At 37.7% G+C, this 17734-nt stretch overlaps 1 protein-coding gene across 7 annotated transcripts in view; it reads right to left on the bottom strand.

Annotated features, from left to right (window-relative positions):
* The window catches only part of LOC134171744 (metabotropic glutamate receptor 8), a 354238-nt gene that overhangs the window by 284716 nt on the left and 51788 nt on the right, over positions 1-17734 (bottom strand). For all 7 annotated transcript variants that reach the window (XM_062634258.1, XM_062634255.1, XM_062634256.1 and 4 more), the window contains one exon: positions 1035-1251. In XM_062634258.1, coding sequence (XP_062490242.1) covers positions 1035-1251 — 217 coding nt within the window. The remainder of the gene's footprint in view (positions 1-1034; positions 1252-17734) is intronic.

Below are 17734 nucleotides of genomic sequence, written 5' to 3'. Positions count from 1 at the left end.
GATGGGATGGATATCTAGGATCTGACAGCATTGAATAGAAGCCAGAAACAGAATATTTATTAGTTAACTAATCGAGCATGTTATAGACACCAGTTTCTTAACAGCATAAATCACCGTGAGTTTGTCTTAATGCCAAACTGTTGCGAGCAATCAGAAATGTTTACAGTTCAAGCATAAGTATCTGAAACACACATGCACTCAAACCGACTTGAAAGAACCAGAGTTCATACATACATACCCCGAAAGCCAAGTCCAGTAGATTAACTCAGGTTTTCTGAGAAGGGCAGGAAGGCTGTTTGCAATTATTATTCGTTAAAGGACATTATTTTGTGTCATTTAACACTGTAGTTGGTGAAAGACTGATTCTGCCTTCTTTCAAACTGCCTGCTACTCATCAGCTCATTCCTTGGTGTCCAAAACCTATTGTTCCTGAGAAATAGCCACTTTTTTCAGGCTAGAAATAACTATGATAATGGAGGGGAAGAAGATCAAAGGGACTTAACTATACTTCTCATAATAATGCCTGTATTTATATAACACATTTCATCCTGAAGGAAAAGTAAAACAGCCTTTGTACTTCACAGTTTTGTTTTGTTTGTTTTTTTGTTGGTTTTCTTTTTTTCTTTTTTTCTGTATTTCAAATTCATCAAAATTAAAAACCCTTGATTTATCAGTGCTGGAACACGGAAAATGAGGTCATACTGGATTGTGATTTTTCTAAACTGAATTAATCACATCCCCTGTAATTCAGCTGGTGTTTGCTTTTTGCGCCTAACTCATCAAGCAACTCCCCTTTTCCAAAAAGGGCAAGAGACGTAAATTTTTTGCCTCTCTTGGGAGCTTTTCTTAACTTGCTGCCAGACCTGTCACCCTGGCAGACTTGTGAGGAGCAAAGGCATCCATAAACACCTCCACTTGAGTCCAGGTAACATGCCCGCAGGTGTTCTGATTGCACTGAGTAGACCTAGGCAGAGCTCAGAGATACTCTGTAACCTAGCAGCAGTAAGTACAAAATCTGATAAACATAAACTCACCAATTTCTCTGGAGATCTGGGTGAATGCCTCCACGCCACTCTCTCCATAGTTGCCTTCAGAAGCCAGCGTTGAGACATAGTTCCACCCAAGGGCTGTCACAATGTCAACCATGGCCTGTGCTTGGTAGGAGTCCGGTGGAACCACCCGAGAGAAGAAGTCATACCTGGTGTTATCGCTCAGTTCTGGAGCTGTAGATGCATAGCTGATTTGAGGTATCTGAAAATAGAATGACAAATCATTCAAGACAATCTAATATCATTTTACGCTATATACTTGTATGTTTGAAAGGCTTAAAATAGATTATACACAGAAATGAATATCTTGTTTTAATTAAATCAACTGATCAGAAAGCAGCTCAAATTTTGAAAAATGTCAGTCAAGTCTTATTGTATAACACTCTCACCAAGAAATAATGCATTCTGCTTTTCTTCAGATGTCATGATTCTTGACATGTAAGTGTAACAACTTCTTTTTTGATCCTGGCTCTAATAAGAAAAGATGAAGAAAAAAAAAGGAGGAGTTCTTACTATTACTACAGAAGATTAAAAGGTCAGTTTTGATAACTGCGATTCTTAAAAGTGCTACGCTAAATTTGATGAGTAAAACATAGATTATTTCTATTTCATTGCTTTGTTTATTTATGTACATGCATATGTGCTTTCCCATTTAATCCTATTTTTTCAAGCTTTCTCTGTCATAGATTTTTCATTTTTCATTTTTAATATGCTATTACATGATTTTAGAATATGGAGACTATGTAGTCAATATCAAAAGCTATCTGAAATATCTAAAAAAATATATATACTGTGTACACATAGAGAAGGAGAAAGGATGGCAATCTTTGAAGAAAACACTTCAATATTCTTAGTATAAACAAATAAACAAAAACTGCAAGCACTAAATAACTTAAATACATTTTTAAAATAAATTATTATTTTGGGAAAAAAAAACAAACAACGACCTAAGATGATTTTCTATTAACTCTTCTATTAAATAGATGACTTGACAATGTCCAGAAGAAACTGTAAGCAGTATTCAATTATTTCAATTATTCTGAAGAGTATTTTGGTGCAAGAAACTTTAATTAAAATTTATGCTAATTTAAAAGGCAAATGATTTTCTCATTTAAAATGGTAAAACCGATGAAATAGTCACTAGCTTAAAATGAAAGATACTCTAAATATTGCATTGCATTTGTAATCCAGATTAATAATATGTGCTTAATATAAATTTACAAAGTATAATCTTTCAGTCTTCAAGAAAGCAGTCTGAACAGAATTCCTGAATTGATTCTGTTTAGAGGTGAATTTAGCAGTCCCAGATAACAAGTGTCTGGTATATGCTCACTCTTATATTACATGCTGTAGTAGAAGGTTTGCAATTTTTAAGTGCTGTACAGTGCTTCCTCATCAGCTCAAACTAAAAAAAAAGGGATTTGAAGTAAATATAAGGGATTCAAAGAGCCTGGTCATTAAACATACCTGCAAAGACAGCATAGACTTTTAAAGCCTGAAAAACAGTTTATAGCCTAAGGGATGGCAAAATCTTTCTCAGTCAGAAGCAAATAAAATAAACTGTTATATATCTTGGCTATATTCTTCTTCAAGATATTTTCTACTCATGAAAATGCCTCAGAATAAATAATCTGAAATGTTATAATAATAACAACCAAAGAGAACAGAAAAAAGGAAAGGGAGGATCACAGAAAAAGCAGCTAAAGGTTATATGTCATGGAAATCAGTATTTCTAACATAGCAAAGATCCACCACATAAAAATAATGGATAAATTGTACTTACAAAACTTACCTTGTACAAATCCCTTTCAGAAAATGTTTGAAACATCTTTATCTCTTTATAGATAAGAGATTTTGGCTTGTTATAACAAAATTATGCACACTTAGAGCACATACCATTCCCTTTCTAAATTTACCCTATTACTCTCTAAACCAGCTGTATTTTTCCAGATGGAAAAGAATAAAGACAGCCTGTATGATTTTACTCATTTTGCTCCTTGGTGTGCCACTTCACAAATACTATGGCATTGTTGCTTTGCTGAAAGTTATTTTATCAATAATCTTCATAAAATCAATACCAGGAAGAGATCTTGTAGCCAAATACTTTGTCATTGAAAATCTTGAAGCCTAGAACACAGGGTTATATCCATTAACTTTCACAGCTCCTGTTTCTCTTCAGGCATGAGATGAATAACAAATCCTAGATATGTGTTTGTAGGAGAGTTGTTGGTTGAACCACAGCAATGAAATGTTTCAGATCAATAGAGATATTTTATGTACTGTGAATATCATTTATTTGGGACCTTGGAAAACGCAAAGAAAGAAGCTATTTTACTACTTTTCATCTCTTTGTAGTTCAGCTTCTTCCCTAGAGTTATTTCTGATAGCAATGGAAGGAAAACACAGTCCAAACCCAGTACACCCTGAAATCATTGGGCACACCTAGTAGTGTTAATTCACCACTGGTTTATAACTTATGCCAATTTTTTACTAGCATGAAAGAACAATATGCCATGTAAAAGTATGGAGAAAGACACTCTCTAAATAGCAAGCCATACCGAAGTTTTGAAAAAAAGGGTTCATGCAATGGCATAAGTAAAATCCTCCTTATTTCTTTTAGTATACATTCCTTATAGAGAGCACTTCACGCACTTCACATTCAATATTTTTCTCCCTAAACTGCAGATCTCCCACCCAGAAATACTTCATGGATTTCTTTCCATGAAAGCATTTTCTGTGAAAGTAAACAGAAGCTTCCTTCCTTGGCTGCTTTTAATTGTACATTTGTATAAGAGGGGAACTGAAAAATAGCTTTAAAATTTAAGGATCCAGGATATGTTCCAATGGTTACTCAGTTAGCGAAAAGACTCAGAACAAGGCTCAAAGAAATTGTTTGGCATGAGGACAAATTGTTAGGATTTAGTGGTTCAATAACCCATGAATGAAAAATATATACATTAAAATGTAACAACTCTAGTTACGGACTGTAGGTTTAATAAACCATTTTACATGTCCCCAAGTACATTTTACAAGACAGACCATAATGCTGCCTAAGCAAGGGAGCTGTTATGCTCTATCAATTCAGTGTTTTTAAAACTCCCTAAATACAGACTGTGTTTATACCTTAAGTTCCACTGGCCCCTTGAGACAGAAATTTGCATTTTGAAAAAGACTTATAAAAGGGTTTCATATTTCTCATTCTAGATTTCTCAATCTAAATTTTTGAAATTTAATACAATATGTGTAACATTTACATTGTATTTGAGTGTTGTATAGCACTCTTAATAGCGTATTTCCTTTTCTTTAGGGGAAAAAAAGGGAAATACCCAATGGATTATATAACCACATTTCAATCAGTTGTCACACAACAGCTGTCACATTCACTGATAACGGCTAAAAGCATTCATGTTTGAATGTTCATCAATATGTTTTTTCTATTCTTTCCTACTCTATGGTTTGGCAACTGTTTCCCATTAACCTATAATCTTCTGATAAACTCTCAACTTCTAGTAGGTGAGAGACTTGAACGCTTTGAAATTATTATAGAGATGAATTCTTAGAAGACTTATTTTAATCCTTTTTTAAAAAAAAGCTAAAACTATCTTTTGAATGTTTAAAAGCAATCATTTACAGAATAGAGCTTTGTAAAATATCCAATTTTATTGGATTAATTATTAACCAGTATTAACTTTGGTGCATACTGAACTACTGCTGAAACTACCAGCAACCCCTCAGTACTTCAAGTCAGTATTGGCTTCATCTCATTCTACTATTCAGTCACTGACATTGGAAAATGATTCTGCATGCTTAAAAAATAAAACAATTTGAAAGAAAAAGAAAACAATTGCTTGTAACTAAGTAGAGCAGCTAATCCTTCAAGATACATTCAAGCCAAATTCAGCACTTGAGAATAGTCTCTGTTTTTCCTGGATCTTTTCGTATACATCTTCTAGCTGATTAAATCTGTCTCCAAGGATCTCCACTTCCCAGAGGATTAGACAAGACGGAGCAGTTACCTTCAGAACTAACTGTCCACAAAGCATGACTGTGGCAGCACTTCAAAAGGAGAACATCAGTCCAAGATATCCACTAAACATTACCACAGAACAGACTTCTACTCCCTGATGCAGAAGGTGTGGATGACTTCAGAAGTGTCAAAGACAACTAATGTGAATTTTTGTTTATTTGAGCCAAGTGGTAAACCACTTTCACTCTCTTGTGCACTGAAAACAGGGAAGCATTACCCTGGATCTGTTTGGTGGGTCCAGTGCTGGGATCCAAACCCAAAACCGGAAGTGTTGTTGAGGACAGCAGAGGAAAAAATGTGACCTAGGTCTGCCCTTCCAGTAAAGTGTCTTCACAACAGCAGGCAGCTCTTAGTATGCCTTTTCAATGACACGCTGTCCAAGTTCTGGACAGAAGTTCACTGGAACCTTTTTATTGAGCTTTCAAATCCATTTGCATGATACATTTGTCAATGTAAAGTAGCAGCTGGCCATTTTAAGTGCCATCTTCATTTATATAGACTTTCAGCTGAAAGCATAGTTGGAGAGCAGAGTATCAGACAGTGAAATGAACTAAGCTCATAAGAGAAGAGACCCAAGAAAGAAATCACCAGTAATTTTGAATATTACAGATTATGAGTGCTGTACAGTCACCTAGAGTAATGGTCTTAAATCACTCAGTTTCACTACCCACTCAGTCCTATCATTACTAACATATCAACTAACATTTTATTTCCCTTTTCCATTCTGTCATCACTAAGCAGTAGGGCTGTGGTTTGTGGTGTTTTTTTTTTTAAAGAATATTAGCAATAGAACATTGAAAATAGTAATAATTATAGCTAAAATATTGAAGTCAATAAACTGTAGGTTAATGATTGCTCAATACCAACTGGCATTTTACCACCAACTAATAAAGCTTGCAAAGGAGTAAAAGGGCTTGAAATAAAATTTGACTGTGGAAATGCATTTTCAACTTGGTGATTTTTTTTAATTTTAAATGTCTATCATGAATCATTAATGGCCCTGTCTTTTCAAGATTTTTATTCCCTCTTCTGTACACCAAGAAAGAGTTCTTGCAAGTACAAAAAACTCACAGCAGTGAAATGAATCCTCAGGGCCTAGATATTGAACAGTTGCTGAATGGGAGCTGAGGTCACTATATTTAAGCTATTAGTCACATTTGTAAACTGCCATCAGCCAGAACATCATCTTATTCTGCTTTCACTTCTGAAAAGTGTGTCAGCCTACAATACAGTAATGTTAAGTCATTCAGGGTAGACATTCAAGATCCAAAAGAGCTTGATGAGGCTTAATAACATCTTATACTACACCAAAAAGGATTAAAAATGCTCTCTTTTGTTACTAACTGTAGGAGAAGATGAAATGCACCTGAAACTGCCCATTCCTCTCCACTGACTATAAGAGGAGCCTGGAAGATTAATTCAACTGTTATACACTCACTAGGTAGTACAATACTGTAAACTATGTCTTCTGCTCTCACAGTCCAACTCGTTTTGGCTACACATGACTAAGACATCTGTGTACAGCCAAAGATCAGTTTCCTTCTGCGATGTCCTCATCTTTCCACATATGACAAAAACTGAGCAGGTCAGCCATTAGGGACCTCATTTCACTAATTTTCAGAATAAACCAATATTATATCACCCTGGGGAGATATACCACAGTAAGACTTAGTGGACTCTTACATCTCACACCTCACCCTTTGGAGATGTGAGATGCCCTGTTCAATGCCCAGAGCAGTTGAGCAGGGTGACACCTTGCCAGGTCCTCCAGCTACAAACCACCTCTGCTAGAACAGGTTCAGCATATGAATTTTCTGACTCAGCCTCTTTCCATGGGCTTAACCATGAGGAAGATCAATCTGTGACAATATAATTTCTCAGTAGATGTATATACAGTTATAAACATGTAATTCTAAACTGTATTTATTTAGTCATTTACACTCGATGCTCTCTCTGTATATTAGACGCTTAGCCACAGTATTTATCATGTGTCCAGCAAAACATCATGTTCAGGAATTGCCACAGTTTTCCACCCTCCACAAAAAAATATGTTCATATCAGCTAGAGCAAAAGCAAGAAAAAACAGGTATACTTTTCACCTAGACAAATGTAATTTAAAATGCATTTAGTTAAAAAAAAGAAATAGTAGAAATTAAAGGTTTGGAAAGAACTGAAGTATAATCTGAAAACTGCCACTAGCTGATTTCACTCGTAAGGCAGGATTTTTCTTAAATCCATTTGAATTATTCCAAGTCATTCTATTTGCAGTAAATATCACAGCAGTTCCTATCAAGGGTACTTGCAATTCATATACTTAATAACAAGGAGCTAATGATAAGGTCATTTAAAACCTTGTGAAAGTTCCCTATAAATTTGCATGGGTTTTGTGCAAAGATATGGTCTTTGCGATGAAATGCAACTTAGCTATTACTATTTTTTCTGCCCAAACACAGGGACAGAAGTGATCCATCACACCTAAGCATTTCTGAGCTGGGATAGGTAAATTATTTTACTCTTTCACTTCCTATTACTCTTTCACTGGCTTTACTTCACTTTTGTTGCCATCAGTTACCTTCAGAAGACATATTCCTGAGCAGAATATATCTTCTGCAATCTGCATTGATCTTCTCACAAAATAAGGACATAGCCGAGAATCAATGCAGCACAGTTTGCTGCCAACAATATTGTTTCTGCACTCTTCATAGGTTGATCTGGTATATGAAAAATTACAGGGGCAGATGCAACCGCTAGTCAAGTGGAAACATGAAGATAAACTCATGCAAATCCTCTTTCATTATTGATTTTCTCTTTCTTCTTTCCTCAAACACAGTAGTTATCTATCACACCTATTTCTGGGGTTATCTCTGGTGGTCAAATGGACTAGCAACTTCGGTATTCTGAATAAAGTTAATTTCTTTGAGAAAGTAATCTTTTATAGTTAATACACGTAATTGTGTAGTATCAGATTATAGGCTAAAAAAATATTAAAGCTCCATTGCATTGCATTCTATCCCCACAGCCAGAAAATATCTTTCATAAAGTCTAACCAGACGTGCTACAGCAAGCATATTTTAGTTTGTGGCCTGCTGTGCTGCCCTCATAGAACAGGATGCAACAAAGGAGGAACGTGTATAATATATAAAGTGTTTAAATTTGAGAATAGTTTCCTTCCAGTTTGTTGAACTAGGTCAGGAACTCATTACAAGTCATTGCTTTTAATTACAAGGGATACTATGGAAGAAACTAATAATAAATATTGTGATACCATAATCTCAAATTCCATAATAGATGCAGCAACTACAAAACAAATTCAGGATTCAGGAAAGTACCAGCATCTCTGCTGTGTTATGCACTTTAGGGCAAAACATTAAAATGATATTTATGCATTACCAACATTTTTACATCTAAAGCACATCTTATCACACTGTGCATTGCTGTGTAACTCCAGGAGGATGAGAATCCATCTAAGGACAGCTTGAACTGTCATCAATGTTCTGTGCAAGAGAATCTATTGACAAATGTTTAACAAAGGCATTTTCCCAGTAAGGGAGCTCTATTCTGGTCCTTCTACATACTTTTAAATCCTGGGGTCTGATTGTCTGAAAACCAGCTATGTTAAGCAGTTGCACATTAAATTATCCACCATCTGTAGGCAGCCTCTTTCTAAATATTTTAAAGCCATCTGAGGTCCAGGCACTGAATGATAAACTGAAAAAGCAGCAGATCAAATGAGTAATATTCATACCAAGATCAAATCACTAGGAGGGGGATGGGGGAACCTCGAGCTAAGGAATGGCTGTTAGCTCTTCCTTCATAGTTACTTATGTTCTCCAACCGTCGGATCAAACGGAAAACCAAGGTGGGTCAGATAGCTTTAGGGACTTCTTAAACTATTAAAATTCCTTCTCTACTTGTTGGGGAAACCCACACTTAATTATGTGTATCAATATGTTAGACTTGTGTCAATCTCTGCTGAGCACAGTGTGAACTCCGGTATTTCAAAGCTTTTTTTATCCCTGCTTTCCTCATTAAAGCTTGTCATGTCAGTGCCTGGAACTGTAATCTCTTTTTATGAGTTTAAGGAAAATATACCAAGATGTGCATTACTTTTGGTCTGAATTAACAAAGCTAACTTTTTATTATTATTCAGCAATAATACATTTACCTAGTAGCTCAAAGGACTCCTCAGTCCAAATCAAGTCTCCCTCACATTCATTTACTAATTAGTACTATAGAGAGCACAGCAGGCCGCTTCAGAGACTCACCCATGGGGACACAACTGTCCTCAAGATTTTTTCCAACTACAGAGACCATCAGTATGGAAGAAGAGGGTGCATCTCAGGATGCAAGATGGGTGCTCTGCTGAATGGACAATTCTGATCTTTGCATTCAGTTTTTAATGCTGCAAGGTCACTTCAGCTTACATCACTGGCTGGGAAGTATTGCTATCCTTTTGCTATCCATGCTGCCAACTTAGGGTCACGAGGTATAAGTATCTGAAAAATACCATGAGGAGGAAAAGCAAATTTTATATTGTTGACAGCTATCTCCACAGTTGTGGCCAACATGAAGATATGTAAATGGAGCTCAGCTGGCCCGACACATACACTCAGTGCTTTAAAGGATGCTTTCGCATGTTCTAGGGTATGCTGCCTACCCTTTGGCTATGGACTCAGAAAGCCCAGTTCTTCTATAATCGGTCTGCCCCATGCTAATGGCTTGGTTAGCACGTATCAGGGTCCATTAAGAGACTAGGGATTTCCTATGCAACAAAGGCTCTTCATATGGGTTTATAAAGTATCATTTTAAACCTGTATATTATGGACTTGGTGGAAGAAAAATGAAAGGTAACCCTTTTTTTTTTTTGAGCTGAGATGATTTTTCTTAATTTCTTAAAAAAAAATAAGGTTTGGCAATTAAATAATTTTACCTCTAAGTTTTTAAATTGGACAGAGCCTTGGGTGACATGGTTTAGAGGGAGGTGTCCCTGCCTATGGCAGGGGGGTTGGAACTAGATGATCTTAAGGTCCTTTCCAACCCAAACTATTCTGTGATTCTATGATTCTAAATTTAAGCTACAAGAAAACATTAGCCAGTCCTCAGTCATTTCCAAAGAGTTCAACATCTCCTGTATTAGCACAGTGAGATGCTAAATCCAGTTCCTACTGGTAGAAAAGTTGAATAAAAAAGCAAAATATTTCCAATCAAAATATTGGAAGCTATCTATGAATTAAGGTCTGAGGCCTATGGAAATGATATCCAAGCCTTACTTTCTATTCACAATCTACATTATCTTAAAAATAGTAGGGTGGCTGTGGAAAAAAAGGCATCCTCCTCCACATGGTTCCTGAACACCATATGGCAATGACTCTTCCATCATTATCAGGTTTCCATTCTGATTTCTGACTTGAACTCTGTATTTTATCACTGCATTGATCCATGGATTATTTTACCAGAAACGTCATGGCAAGCAGAGAGAAACAACTTTCACAAGCATCTGTATTTCAGATAGGATAGGTACAACATAAAAAATCATCCTCGACGCACACAGACAGAGGTTGTGGCTATGGTCAGGCATATCAGAGTCAAAGTCTGAAATCATCCATCACTTGTTTTGACCCTACCAGCAGTCATAAGTAAAGTTTCCAAAAAGGAGTCATATTGCCCTGAGAGTCATGAACTACAAAAGAAATTATTATATTTCAGCATAAAAATATTTATATGTGTGTATAAAATATGTACACATATGCACATACGTATTCCATGTATTGGGCCCTTTTCCTTTCCTTTCTGACTGACTGGATAGTGGTTTATACTTCCCCACTGGGGTGGTTATCCAAATTTTGTTCATAAGCTGATATTGTTACTGACTGAAATTACACAAGAAGATGAGCTTCTAGAAAAGCACATCTTGAAGAGAATAAGATCACTTGAAGAAATGAAGAGATCTTGCAGAGGTTTCCTATGTGAACAGTTGTATATTCATAGCTTATCCATCTAAATGAGAGAATTACAATATTGGGGAAAGCTTTATAAAAATAGTTCAACACTACTTCTTATTGAACTTTTTCTTATGTATAGGTACATCTCCCTGACATTTATCCCTTTCTTCCTATAACTCATACTTTCTCTCCTCAGACATTTCAAGAACTTATAGTTCCCTCCTTCTATATTCTTGATGTTTGCTCTTTCTCTATGTGAACACTACCTTCTTCCCAGATGCCCCTTTTTCTTCACACCTAGTTTTCCTGTCTCTTCTAACTCCCTCATCTCTCCCTGACCACAGGTTCACTGAAGCGAGAAAAGTAGACAGTGACTGGTTTCTAAAGAGCTGAGTTAGAATTCCCGGTTCCAGCTCTGCTTCTCCCCTTCCGCAGCTTACAGTTCAAAGATACCCAGTGTTTTCACTTGGCCCAGCGCAAAGGGCAAAGGGGAATTCCTGTGAAATAAGGCTTGACAGGGTCACTACTCACTCTCGTCTACTGTGTACGGCTTCCTTCCCCATAATCGGCATTTTTGCCCTCTGACTGCATTGGGAACACATCCACAAACTCAGCAAAGCCAGCATTTGATGTAGGGGAAAAAAAAAAAAGACTACTGGATGAGCATTTTCCATCATTTCTGCAAATTCTCCTTTTCCTTTTTCTCATTCATTGCAATTTAAGTACAAATCAGTTTACTGTTATCACCACTATACAGCCTTATTTGAGTGCTAGCCTTAGCCTTTCTGGCTAGCGCGATGGAGATCTGCTCCCTAGCTGTGACTCTCTAATATCTCTAAGTCCAAATACAGACAATAAATGAGTCCTTTTGAAGATTCTTAAAAGTCCTCCTCACTTAGCTTGATCCTGTAAGTCCGGCCCCACTACTTCATCAGCTCAGCAGAATGCTGCAAGAAGAGGGTCTGAGGAGCTTTCAATAAGCCAAAAAAGCTCCACTACTCATTTTCTTCTCATTTCAGCAATCGCAGTTACACCCCATACTTCTGACAGAATGTCAACAGTCAGAGGCAGAGTTTTGCCTTCATATGTGCAGTTATCAGCTCACTTGCGGCATGCAGCAAAGCCGGGCAGGGCTTTATCAGGCAGCCAAGGGAACCTTGGCCCCAGAGCTACATACATATGTTTTGCCTAAAGAGCGTGAAAATGCTCATGTCAGCCCACAACATGTTTCACAGAATTCAGTGTCTTTATTTGGGTGGGACAAGAAATCAATTGGTTCCATTATGACTATATATTAGGAACCTTTACACACTTCATCTATTTTAGATTTTCCCTTTGTTTGATTCAAAAGACCTGTTTTTATGAACCCAGCTTTACTACAGATCCTTTTAAGAGAACCCCATGCTTACCAGTGCTTCAGCCTGCAGCTACTGTATGCAGTGCATTGGTGCACTGATCAGTAGTCTTCAGAAACCTCCTTTTGTATACTGTGCACAAGTGATGTGTATTAGCAACTAGAGTACCACTGTACCACTTCTGAATACTGTAGCAGCTTTTGATGAATGAACATCTTTTATTTTGAAATTGTCCTCCCTCAGTCTGTTGCTGCATATGTTAAAAGACCCCATCAAAAGCAAAATTACACTAAACTGCATTTAAAAGTGTCAAAATTACACTAAACTGCATTTAAAAGTGTCAAGTGCATTGAATAAACATTGGAGACATCAAAAGCCTGAGTGGATGCTCCTGATGACAAGTGGTGTGAGAATGCCAGCCTGTGCTAAGCCTGATACAATTCCATTTCTATCTACTTATTGAAACTGCTTCACAAGTATATTTCTGCATATCAGTGTCAGCTATCTAGTTCCAGGCACTGGAAGAGTTGGTTTAAAATTGCCAACTGAAAGATATCAACATATTTTTCCATGGAATATCAATGTCATCTACATCACAAAAAAAAAAAGAAAAGAAACAACACACAACTTTGAAGCATTTGTTTTTGATGTCTTTAGTCTGTTTTCTCTTTCACAGTTTGTAGACCTTACTTTTTAATCAGAAAGGCAACAAAGCGCTGAGGTTTACTGGAACAGAATTTTCAGGCTCTGTCTGGCATGTGGGCTGCTTATGTAACGTATGGTGAAGTTAAACACTTTGGAATGGGATTCACATGATACTTCCCGAGATAGCCAGTAGGAAATACCAAGTTCACATTTCTTTGTGTAGGTGGAGCCAAGACTGCATTTGATAGCCCAAAGTCATCTTCCACACATAGAGTGGTTCACAATTCTTTTCTAAAAACAAGCTGGAAAACAATGTTGCCATCTTTATTTATTTTTTTACAGAAAAGCTACTTGCCACAGAGCTTACGTTTATACACTCGCATCTTCACTCTTAGTTAGGAGCCCTTCTTTTGTGTAGGGCTGACGACCTACCATAAATCATTTACCTCTAGGTTAGAAACCAATACAGAAAAGGTTATAGCAAAAACCAAAGCATGAAACATGTCTCTTACAGCACCTACAGCCCGAACCAGATCTCCCTAGGGATTGCTTTAACTCTGAGACACTGGCCAGACTGAGATGGAGAGGACTCTCTCATCCTCCCATGGCAGCAGGACCCTGCATGGATGAGTTGCTTAAAGCTAGAGAACAAACAGACATAACTGCACAGCTCTGCACTACATCTGAGCTGGGGCAGGTCCCAGGGTCTGGTCTTGACGCTGAATAAAATATTATTTGCCAAACATGCAGGCAATAAGCTAACTGCCAAGGTGGCAGCCCTCATGGGGAAACACAGTCACAGAACTGTAAATGCTAAGAAAACTTTACTGGCCAAATTTAAACACCAGAAGTTTCACAGATCCAAGAACATCTCCACCCATTACAGACTGAAATGGCTGAATGCCACTTGAGGCACATAAGAGGGTATTCTGAGGTTTTACTTTTATTATCTGAGCTAGGTTGTCCAAATATAACTCTTCAGATTTATGAAAACAATTAAGTTGTATTATGAAGTTTCCAAATGAATCTGAAAATCTTCCATATCAGATTTCTAAAGAATTGCAATTTCACTCCCTATTAAGATACGAGAAACTTCTGCCTGACAGAATTCTCCATACAATTAAATGAAGTTATTTTCTACACATTTGTACATCAATCAGAGTCTTATCTGTTATTTCTGAACATTTCTCCTTGCATGCTTTTCCTGCATATATCCTCTCCACTCATTCAATTTGGCTGAGCCACAAATCAACAATATTGTACTCAAGAGAGAAAAACTTTGGTTTCATATATGTAGGTGTCACAACAGTCAGACTAATGAAAAGAGCAAATTGTTTCAAATACTCTTCTCCATGTACAGAGAAAAGCACTGTGCAAAATACATGGGAGTAAAACCAGAGCTATCGTCTGTGCTGGAGGCAAATAGTCCCAGATTCCCTCCATCACTGAGTGTGTCTAAGCAAAGGGCACCTTCAGAGGCCAGCTCACCCTTTGCACAGCCTGGTGGACGCAGCCTCAGGGCTGGAGTCTCTAGAGCCCAGTCTGTGCTGCAACCAACTGTAGAGCAAAACCTGATTTTCAGGCTGCAGAAACCCAGGCCCTTGCATCCAGTGCTTTGCCTCAGTAAGCCAAGACAAGGGGAACCATAGGTGAGAACGTAGCATGGTGTCAGCACAGGCTTGCAGGAGGCAGAGCACTGCCGGCAGGCACAGAAGGGCTCACACCCTTATAGTGGAGGCAAAGGCTTTTCATTTTTCTTACTACCCCAAGAATGAAATCCCCCTCTGAGCATTTGCAACTCGGCAGGGTCCTAGTGCTGCTGTCCCTCTCTTCAGTCCTATGGGGTCATAGCCAGGGGCTGCACACAGAGGGCTAGTCACAACACTACACTGTGCTGTGCTGGAACCCACAGAGCATCTCACAACTGCATCAACAGAAAGAAGCTGGCATTTCCAAGACACTTCATCTGCTTTTCTTCTAGTCAGAGGTACATCAGTGAGAACAAGACACTAAGTCCACAGGTAGTACCATGGATTTAAGCCCCACAGATTAAGTTACAGCAGCACAAAAAAGCTCAGCAAATATTGGTAACTGGCTAGACAGAAGATTGTTTAAATCTTTGCACAAGAGCTAGGCAAGCCACATTATGCTATCATAATGTGGCTATGCCAGCCAAATCATACTATTATACTACTTTTTCCACAAGGCAATTTTTATTTCCCCCCAAACACACCACTTCAAAACACAAACTACTGGTATTAGTAGCATTTTCTCAACTTTCCTAAAAACAAAGCAACAAACAGAAAAACTCTCTTCAGACTTGTTTCACAGTTTGGATGCGTACCTGTCACATAATACAGAAAGCGCTATGAAGAAGCCTTTCTGGGTAGAAATTGCTGGGTTGTCTCCATGCTACCATTTCACCAGAGATTTTGGAAATTTTAGCTCTACAGAAGAAACTTCCAGAAAGATAATTAACAATCAGGCTCTCACGTGATGTGAGCATCAGCCTCTCCTTACCATAATTCTTGAGGCTATCAAATAAAACTAACACATATTTCCACAGTTCCCTAAATTGACTACTCAGAAAATACAAGGCTCAAGTCCAAAAATGTGCAAGTTCACTATCTAAGTGCTTATTAAGGTCAAGGAAGCTTTTCACAGACATGGAATTTTACCTCCAAGCAGCAGTTAAAGAATGAGAATCAAGCACATGATCAGAAATGTGATCTTTTTTTAAGCTCTTAAATGCGCACCTACGTATTCTCAAGAAATAAGAAGCACTTGGGATTTCCACATCTTATCTCCCTTCAGCTCATATCTGCTGCAGAAATGAAATATAAGGAAAAAAAAAATAGCATGTTCAAACCTACCACTTAATAATAAATTCATGATGCATAGTCAGAACGGGATAATTTGTTTTATCTATTTAGAATACAAAAAGCAGCAAGTTAAGTACTGAAATCTCTCTCAGGATGTGAAAAATATATTATCCTTTTTATTGACTGTAAACATTCAATTGAAAGAACAGTTGGAAGGTAGAGTCTGGAATACCTGCTTTGATTAGTCAACAGATGCGCTACAGAGTCAAAACTTACTCCATGAGTTCTGACTTTTATTGTTAACTCAAATAATAAAAAAATAGAAAAAAATAGAAAACTAAACTTTTTTCCCCCAACTGAGTGCAGCAGCAGCAACTCACTTAAAACTCTCTCTGCTCTAATACTTGATTATATCTGCTTCAGGGAAAGTTTCCTATATCTCAGATAATTTCCACCTGCTTGTATGAGTCACCTGTTAGTACAGCTGCTTCTTAATGGTAGTGCCTTGCAGCTGAGATAAGAGTGAATTCAACAACTGAAGATCAAGAAGTGATTTGATCGCCTAATGCATTGGTTTCTTGCACTGAGGGAAAACTTGTTTCCTTATATAAATAAAATCATGACATGATCCAGTAGCTAAAATGAGGAAAGAAAAAAAAATAGGACTAGAAATAAGATAAAGGTAATTGATGCTGAAAGCAACAAATAAGTGGAAAACTTAGCTGGAATCTACTTCTGGATATCTAGTGTAAGCAGAGTACAAAGCCTGGACTTCAAATCACCAGACTTTAGCTTATTCAGGAAACTGCTGGGTGTGATTCTATGGCAGCTCTGAAAAGTAAAGGAGTTCAGGTAATTTGGCAGGCCTTTCAGACAGCATCCTACAAGTGCAAGAGCAGCTCTTCCCAATATTCATGAAGACCAGCAAACTAAACAGAAAATCTGCATGACTGAGCAGAGAACTTATGGTGTAGAGACACTGAAAGACAATATACAGGGGGAGGATGCAGGGATGAGGTACAGGAATTTAAAACCATTGCTTGGGCAGGCAGGGAGACTATCAGAAAAGCCAAAGCTCATATAAAGTAGAGGGGACATCAAAATTGGCAAAAAAAAAAAAGCTTCTACCAATAAACTCATACCAAAATGCTGAACAAGGACAATATGTGCTCATTGCTGAATGGGATGGGTGATTTAGGAACAGCAGACACAGATAAGAGAGAGATATCTGATGCTTTCTTTCCTCCAGTCTTCACCAACAAGTTTTCTCAGACCTCTCTGCTTACTGAAAGGGTTCACAAATGGAACAACTTGCAGTGGATGGAAATCAAGTCAGGGGTTATTTAAGATAAGTCATCTTGTGTACTTCCAGGGACACTGCTGGGCTGCAGTAAAGATTCTGAGAGAAATGGCCAATATCCTTGCAAGTTCACTCCACATCACATGTGAAAGGTCATGGAGACTTGGAGAGGTTCACAATGACAGGAAAGAAGCATATGCTGTACCACAGCATCAAAAAAATGTGAAAATGGAAACTACATCCAGGTTAGCCTCACTTCAGTCCCTGGAAAAATCATGGAGTCAGTCTTCTTGGAGTACATCTCTGAACACACCAAGAAGAAGACTGGAAGCAGTCAGTGTGGATTTACCATGGGAAATCATGTGTTATCATCCTGATGACTCTCTACAATCCAGTGACTGGGTCTGTGGTCAAGGAGGGAGCAGGGGATGCCATTTGACTTCAGCTTTAAACACTCTCTCCCACAGTACACAAGTTACAACTTTACAATGTGGTCATGAACACCTGCACAGGTAAAAATCCAGCTGGGTGATCAGGATAAGGTCATGATTAAGGGACTATACGCCATCTGGAGGCTAATAATAAGCTTACTAC

This window comes from Pezoporus occidentalis, unplaced genomic scaffold (assembly GCF_034315485.1).
Source record: "Pezoporus occidentalis ecotype Australia unplaced genomic scaffold, CSIRO_AGI_Poc_V1 ctg42, whole genome shotgun sequence".
Lineage (NCBI taxonomy): Eukaryota > Metazoa > Chordata > Aves > Psittaciformes > Psittacidae > Pezoporus > Pezoporus occidentalis.
The sequence above is the reverse complement of the archived record's forward strand: the minus strand, read 5'-3'. Positions and strand labels throughout refer to the sequence as shown.